Here is an 8981-nt window from a genome sequence, read left to right on the forward strand (position 1 = left end):
TGGCTCCATTCATTAAAACTCAATGAATTTGTTAATGAGGTTTATGTGGATTGGTATGTTGCCAACATCAGACATGCAGCTATGATACAAGCTATGTCATTTTATAACCGGGGCTTTAATAAAAGGGTCTATGTATGGAAGTCTATGCTGGCAGCCTGAATGTGTTAGTTTTAGGTTAAAATAACTTTATTCTCCATGATCTCTTGCCATACATTAGTTATTGGCATATCTCAGGGTGGTCTTCTGTCAGGGAACAAAGACAGGGAACCAAGTGCAGCACGGTCCTTTATTGGCAAGAGGGAAAACGGGGACGTAGAACGCTGGACCTGCGGTCTGGCTGGCGTGGCTGAGCAAGTAGTCAGGGCAGGCGGCGATCTGGAGCGTGGTCGAAGGACGAGCAAGTAGTCAGGGCAGGCGGCGATCTGGAGCGTGGTCGAAGGACGAGCAAGTAGTCAGGGCAGGCGGCGATCTGGAGCGTGGTCGAAGGTCAAGGAAGCAGTTGGCTACAAGTTTGGTCCGGGGACAAAAAGGACAGCAGTATCACGGGCAGGGTAATCAGACGAACTGACAACTACTGGCAGAACACAGAGAGGTTAAATGGGGAGCCTAACGAGCTGTAGCAGGTGCTGGCAATTTCATGAGTCGGGCTAGGCTGGAAGTCAGGTGACGTGGGAACGTGACAGTCTTCCTCCATCGATTCAGTTTCTGTACTGGTTATTATTTTGGTCCTATTTTCAATCCATGTGAATCAATTTATGTTTTTATTTTTATTTTTTGTCTTTTCCTATTTGAATTGTATGCATGTGTTTGAGATTAACACTTCAATGACGTGATCCGATACTGTATTGAACATTACAATGTTTAATAAAGTTAGTTATAAATCTTTGAATTGGGTCAAATTGTTCATTACTGTACATATACTTCATAATCACTTCATAAAGCATTTGAAACTTGTTGGTTTAACAATGTCTGTTGCTTTATTGCATGTTCCTACAGTATTTACATGAAGAACAGTTTTACCATAATTTGTCTGGTAATAAACATCTGAATCAATGTTGGTTAACTATTGAATGACAAGTCTAAACATCAGTGAACCTCATTCAATGAACAAACAAAAGGGCAAGTTACAGTAAAATGTTTTAAAACTTTCTCTAATCAGTGTGCCGACTGCATTTTACTAGCCAGGAAAAATATACAGGACTGAGCCCGAGATATGACTAGTGCCATTGTGTAAAAAAAGAAATGTACAGTGTATTATAGGAATACATCCCAGGTTATGCCTTAGTGCTTGTTTTAGAGCTCCATGTTACTGAGTTAAAGTATCCCAGTCCCAGCCGACAGGAGAAAAAAATTACACAAAGGAATAAAACAGAATAAAGGAGGTAATCTGTCACACCTAGTATTTTAGCTTTGACTAATGTAAAGAATTCCAAACTGAAATTTCACATTTTATTCTGTTAAAAACAAACAAACAAACAAACAACTGAAATGTCTTGATTCTTTATCAGGTTTTACTTCAATTTGATACATTGATGGCCTGGCGGGTAACCAGTCATTGGTTGAAATCCAACCTCCGGCCTTCCAGTGTGGGGTTTTTATGTTTTCCTAATGCTTGCCTGGATTTTCTCCTGGTATCTTGGTTTCCGCTTGCATTCCAAAAACGTGCATCCTAAGTTCATTAAAGATTGTAAATTGGCCCTAAGTGCAAATCTGAGTGAAATACAACTATGAAAACCCTTACTTGAGACAACTTAAACAATGTTTTTATTCCAACAATCAAAAGTGGTTTACATTAATTAAAAAATAATAATCATCAGGTTACACTGAAGGCGGCTCGGTTGTGCACTGGTTAGCACCTCCGCCTCAAAGTTAGGCGGTGCCGGCTCGATTCCACCTCCGACCCTCCCTGTATGGAGTTTGCATGTTCTCCCCGTGCCCGCGTGGGTTTTCTCCGGGCACTCCGGTTTCCTCCCACATGCCAACAACATGCTTGGTAGGCCAATTTAGCACTCCGAATTGCCCCTAGGTGTGAGTGCGAGTGCGGATGGTTGTTCATCTCTGTGTGCCCTGCGATCGGCTGGCAACCGGTTCAGGGTGTCCGCCGCCTACTGCCCGATGACTGCTGGGATAGGCTCCAGCACGCCCGCGACCCCCGTGGGACAAGCGGTATAGAAAATGCATGGATGGAAAGTTACACTGAAAAGGATTATTTGTGTCGCATAATCCATCCATTTTAATCATTTATAATCCATCCATTTTAATAATTTTAATCTCAAACATTGTATTATTTCGTTTAAGAAATTAGTTTCAATGAAGTTAAAAATTTCACGTTGCACAGAGTAAATCATTTACATCAAACCTTCACGATTATGTATGATGAATTAGTTCAATTTATTTAAGATGATCACGTTTCTTTTGTATTTTTCCCCTCAGTTTAATTGCGATAGGAATTTCCTCATTGTCTGGTTGTATCAAAAAGATCCAACTTTGCATACAGTTGATTAACAGGTGGAAAACAGTGATCTCAGTCCAAAGTAAATGGGACTCATGAGATCCCAAGATCCAACATCACATGGCCTCTTCTCAATCACAGAATAAAGAAAATATACAGTATATTCTTTTACACAGAGCAGAAAACTGTGAAAAATGTTCCGCTTATTGCTAAAACCAATTACAGATTGTTTGGTGACCACACTGTGAAATGTACACGTTCCGTCCCTCCCACTGCCTTTGCTAATTCAGTGGTTTCTTAATCCTGTTCTGGCATCACCTCCTTTGGAGACTGATGACACATCAAAAGAAAAACAAGCAAACTATTTATAATAGAAAACATATCCAAATATATTTCTCACAGTAATCAATAAGTATTATTCGATAAAAAATGTTTGACAAAACCAGCACGCATAAAACAAGTACCTCTCCACAAAGATGAAGCCCAGGGATGAGAATGGCAAATGTGAAAAAACGCTGAAAAGTGGCTGGGGGTCTGGGGGGGCTGATGAGATATATATATATATATATATATATATATATATATATATATATATATATATATATATATGTACATATCCCTAGATCTATCTAACTAAATACCTCATCTACAAGTGATGAAAACCCAATCGCAAATTCACATTGTGGCGGTGTAAAAACACTTAGTTCTCCGTGTAAATTAAGTTAACAAGTGGAAATGATGTGAGGAAAGTAGTGCCAAAATGCTGCAGAAAATAAGGCGGATGTTGTCGCAGCACTGCTGCCAGTTAGTTAGGTTTACAGAGGGAAGCTGATTTCCGTAAGATGCCGTCACGGCGGGCGAATACTCGCGAGTCACCGAGGCTAACGTTGCCCGGCCAGCTGGCCGGCTGCTTCCCTACACCCCCCCATCCCCATATATAAACAACATTTTCTTAACTGATTTACACGATTCACGAAAGTGATACTTTCGACGGAAAAAAACACGGAAATCCGCGGATCCGCGGAAAATTCTCATCCCTGGAAGCCCAATTTAGTTGGAGATCAGGGTACAGTATATAGCAGAGTAAAACTGTCATCTTTATTTCTGAGGTGGTTTTCACTGTACAATGGACACCCGTGTATTCGTAGTTTGGCACCCGGGGATACCTATGCACCGGGGTGTGGTTTATCCACTGTTATTCTAGAATTTTTAAAATGACCGTCAATTATACGCAGATTTACGCAGAGCTGGCCTGGTCCTTATTCCTCGGGAATAGCGGGAGTCCACTGTACTGCCATTCCACTGCTGTCGCTGGCCACACTGATGCTGGATTGGTTAATGCTGCACCAACACACAGGAAGAGTTTACAATTCCTCGCCTGCTTTCCCTGGTCTGCTCCATGGCTGCCTAGACCACACAACAAAAAGACTTTTACTTTTCATCTGCCCTCTACACAGTTTTTACACTTTTTTTCACTTTGTTTTGTCGTATTACACCCTTAATGAAACTGGTGATGAAGTTCAATCACATGGATTTCCTTCATTAACGCAAACAAGATTCTCCTCCTTTTGCCTAATTCACATTGACTGCGGAACTGATGCTTCAGTATGGAAGACGTACAGTGTTCACACACCGACCGAGATGCGTGTCCGGAAAGCTGCACCAATGAGGTCACAAGATCACGGGGGTTCACACACGGGTTGAGTTCACACAATAACAACCATGTACCGTATTTTCCAGACTATAAATCACAGTTTTTTTCATAGTTTGGCCGGGGGTGCGACTTAAAATCAGGAGCGACTTATATGTGAAATTATTAACACATTATTACTTGATCACTAACACTTTACTTACTTACTATAGTGCAGTATTTTCCGGACTATAAATCGCAGTTTTTTTACATAGTTTGGCCGAGGGTGCGACTTATAATCAGGAGCGACTTATATGTGAAATTAGTAACACATTATTACTTGATCATTAACACATTACTTACTATAGTGCCTTATTTTCTGGACTGTAAGTCACAGTTCTTTACATAGTTTGGCCAGGGGTGCAATTTATAATCAGGAGCGACTTATATGTGAAATTATTAACACATTACTTACTTACTATCGTATAGTTGATAATTTCACATGTTATTTTCACTTTAAACCTCATGAGGGCACACTAGGCCTGTGGAATAATTGGAGCCGCCACTGACAATGAGTCTGACCTCAGCGCCGCATGTAAAGGGTGTTTCATAAAGTACGCAGTTTTTTAATTGCGCGGGATTTTTTTGTTTGAAGATTGTCAGCACTGTTCCTATCATTTTCGTTATCTATTATCACTCCGATTAGAAGACCATTTGTCGTTTTTCCATTTTGTAGCCATGGAGCGGTTCAGTATCGAGCAACGCATTCTTATTGTGAAAACTCATTACAAAAACGGGGAGTGCTACGCAGAGACTGTCCGTAAACTTCGCGCGATCTTTGGACGTGACAATGCCCCGACCGCAACAACAGTTTCGAGGTTGGTACAGAAATTCGAAGAATCTGGGTCAGTTGCAACCAGAAAATCGCCCGGTCGAAACCGTAATGTTCGAACGCAACAAAACATTGCGGTAGTGCAAGACAGTGTGAATGTGAGCCCTGTGAATTTCAACGATCGGATGACTGCCTGCAGAAAAAGTGGAGGTGGACATATGCTCGATATCATTTTTCATTATTAAATTGAAGTATATGTTGAATGAAATTAAATAAAAATTTTGAATTTTGCATCGATTTTGGCTGATTTATTGCATTTTTAAAAACTGCGTACTTTATGAAACACCCTATACTTCCGGCTTCAGCAGCAGCGTTGTTGATAATTGACACGGAGGACGAAGATTTCGATGGATTTAATGATGTGGAGTGACACTGATCGTTTGATAAAATTGTTATTTATGTTATAGTTATTTGATATATAGTTTATATATATAGTTATATAGGTCTGTGGAATAATTGGAACCGCAACTGACGATGAGTCAGACATCAGTGCCGCATGTACTTACGAAGTCAGCAGCGGCGTTTTTTTTACGTGACACAGAGGATGAAGATTTTGATGGATTTAATGATTTGGAGTGACGCGGATGGTTCGATAAAATTGTTGTTTATATTATTGTTATTTGAGATATATAGTTTATATATAGTTATATAGGCCTGTGGAATAATTGGAACCGCAACTGACAATGAGTCTGACTTCAGTGCCATATGTACTTCCTGAGTCAGCAGCTGCATTGTTTACACAGATGACAAAGATTTCGATCGATTTAATGATTTGGAGTGACACGGATGGTTTGATAAATATGTTATAGTTATTTTAATAACCCTTAATATGTTACGTCAGGCCCGTTCTCAATTCCTCGTTTGTTTATGTAACGTTAGCGTCCCGCATCGTTGAGCCTGTTCTTGCTTATTCATGCCTGTTCTTGGTGTTGGATTTTGTCAAATAAAGTCTCCCCCAAAATGCGACTTGTACTCTGGTGCGACTTATATATGTTCTTTTCTTCTTCATTATGCATTTTATGGCTGGTGCGACTTGTACTCTGGAGCGACTTATAGTCCGGAAAATACGGTATATAAAAAGCTACTTGTTAGCAATAGACATCCTTTCGCTTACATTGATACAATTTGTGGACATTATTTGCGGGAGTTTGGAATTAAGCAGAAAATCTACCCATTTTGATTAATCTCAGGGTACTGCTATTTTGTCCTTTACTGCCACCTGCGCTCGACTCAAATTGACACCAAAATACCCACGGGCTCTCCTTGTTACTATTACATGACCAAACCCAGATAACAGCTGAGCTCTTACGTTTGCAAGCTGAGCTTGTGGGCACCATGACATAAATTTCAGTCGATAGCAGGTGGCAGACAAAATGGCAGCACCCTGAGAGTCATTAAAATGGCTGCTTAATTTTAATTTCACAAACTCAATCTGGATACAGTGTTTGAACTGATGGGAGATAACAGAAGATTTAAAAAAAGTTTTTACTTGACTTCCGCTTTAAGTGGAGTGTTTGTTCCCAATGGATACGTCATACAGACATATCAAGACACATCAACAATTTGCTTTGTTTCATTCATCGTGAGGTAAACACATACTTACAATTTAGCATCCTGATTTTTTTATGTCTCTAAAAGATTATCCTGATCATCCTGTGATTTCAGGAGTATTGAGGGATTTATTTTCCTTTCCACCCCATCTATCTATCTATCTATCTATCTATCTATCTATCTATCTATCTATCTATCTATCTATCTATCTATCTATCTATCTATCTATCTATCTATCTATCTATCTATCTATCTATCTATCTATCTATCTATCTATCTATCTATCTATCTATCTATCTATCTTTATACAGTTGCTAATCCTTTTTTGTTTGTGGTAAACATCAGGCGTGCCATGTAAAGCATGATTGAGATGTCGGGCCTGAAGCTCAAGCTGTTGTGCCATGCATTGTAGGAAATGAGAACAATACCCATGTAGTACAAATTAGTACCTATTCACCTGAAAGGAGATGACAACCAGCCACATGTTGACTTTCAGTGATATCCATTAGCAAAAGCTGTTGCAATCAATGGACCCTGAAATGCACAAACATGCATCAGTTTGACAGATACAAAAGCAAATTTAATAGGAAATCACTCAATGACTGATATGTCCTATTGACGCAGGGCCTCGTCCATCACCATGTTTGATATCATGATACTGCATATGCATTTTTTCAGAAAGTTAATTACATTTTTTAACTCCACAGCATCAATGTGTAACTTTCCCTCAATTATATGGTAATAATAAACTTCATAATTTCACAACCCCCAACTCAGTTGTTCCAGGAACCAGATGGGAAAATGTCAAAATAGTCAAAGTGAATTTTATTTAAAATGTTCTTAGCTGCAAGTATATCCAACAATGAGAAACACATTCTCACAAAACCGAAATGAATAGTATGTATGAAGGCAGACAGACAGGGAACTGCAGGAACTAACCCAGTCTGCTGCGTCGCGACGGCCCGACAATGCCTAACTTGTGCTGATAGTGCTCGGACACACCTGGCCCTTAACGCTCACCCACATTCACCGACAATCATGACTGCCCGCTACCACATTATGTGGACACTCAAATGATGACAAATATACTACAATGATCACTCATTTATCTCTGATAATTGGTTCCAAGACCCCCCCACGATAGGTGAAAATTCACGATGTGGAGTCAATATTTTTACAATATCCGCACAAGACTTTTAAAACCCTTTATTGTATTTTTAAAAACTAAGTGAACGAGTGGATACGTAGCGGGATTGCGGAGGCTGAGATAAAGTGTGGTAGAACTGCTCTTACACCTCTAAGCCAATCAGCGGCAAGAATATAGATTAACATGCTCCCATTGGTCTCGTCTCCTCTACCAAATAGCCAATCAGCGGCAAGGATACAGATCAACATGTTTCCATTGGTGCTGTAAAGTCATATGGGCAAACACGTTTCAATTGACGCTGCAAAAAGCCGCAATGCACCAAAATATCCACAATATTTAATATTCTTAAAAACCCGCTATGCACTGAGGACACAATAGCTGAAGCTCGAAGTGGTGAGAGATCATTGTACAGTGATCCCTCGCTACATCGCGGTTCATTTATCGTGGCTTCAGTACATGGCAGACACCCCCCCAAAAAAATAAAAAATTCAAAATAAAAATTCTTAATTGAAGAATTATTGTCATGTCTCGTCCCCAGTTCTGTGTCTGTGTGCTTGCCCCTCCCTTCCTGTGTGCCCTTGATTTGTGTAATCACACGCACCTGCCTCTCGTTACCTGTGTCTTATTTAAGTTCTGTTTGCGTGTCACTCGCCGTCGGAGCATTGCACGAGATGTGCGGACAATGCATGTCTCACTGTCACGCGGTTTGTTTTGTTCTTGTCTTTTGTTTCACGCTTTGGCGGTCAGTCCTTTTGGTTTTCTTTAGTCACGTCAGTTTGCCGGGTTTGTATTTTGAGTTTTCGGCAATAAACCCTGGTCCAAGCTGCATTTGGTCGTCCTCGCTCCATTCCTCCACCCCGAAGCCTGACAGAATGCTCCGACCAACACAGCGACCAGCGCTTGGACCCTCCGCCATCAGCTCCCGTCCGCGACGCCCGATCGACCTCCATCGTCCGAGAAGGTTCCGGCGCCATCGGACTTCGCTCCAGCGACGCCCGATCCACGTCCATCATCCGAGAAGGTTCCGGCGCCATCGGACTTCGCTCCAGCGACGCCCGATCCTCGTCCATCGTCCGAGCAGGTTCCAGCGTGATCGGACTCCACTGCTGCTGATCGCGGCCTTGACTTTACAAGTTTCTGCCGAGCACGGTCCCGATCCCCGAGTTTCCGCCCGAGTGCGGTTCTGTATCCCCGAGTTTCCGCCCGAGTGCGGTTCTGTATCCCCGAGTTTCCGCCCGAGTGCGGTTCTGTATCCCCGAGTTTCCGCCCGAGTGCGGTTTTTTATCCCCGAGTTTCCGCCCGAGTGCGG

General features: G+C 41.4%; 1 protein-coding gene across 4 annotated transcripts in view; it reads right to left on the reverse strand.

Annotated features, from left to right (window-relative positions):
* Window positions 1-3054: 3054 nt before the first annotated feature.
* Window positions 3055-8981, reverse strand: part of msi2b (musashi RNA-binding protein 2b) — a 145482-nt gene continuing 139555 nt past the window's right edge. For 2 of the 4 annotated variants that reach the window (XM_037267498.1, XM_037267495.1), the window contains 2 exons: window positions 6983-7059; window positions 3771-3859 (listed from right to left, as the gene is read on the reverse strand). In XM_037267498.1, the coding sequence (XP_037123393.1) occupies window positions 7031-7059 (29 nt within the window). In that variant the 3' untranslated portion in view covers window positions 3771-3859; window positions 6983-7030. Of the gene's footprint in view, window positions 3860-6982; window positions 7060-8981 lie in introns of all 4 variants that reach the window. The other 2 variants (XM_037267496.1, XM_037267494.1) reach the window with 1 other exon arrangement.

The sequence above is a fragment of the Syngnathus acus genome, chromosome 13 (assembly GCF_901709675.1).
Source record: "Syngnathus acus chromosome 13, fSynAcu1.2, whole genome shotgun sequence".
Taxonomy (NCBI): Eukaryota; Metazoa; Chordata; class Actinopteri; order Syngnathiformes; family Syngnathidae; genus Syngnathus; species Syngnathus acus.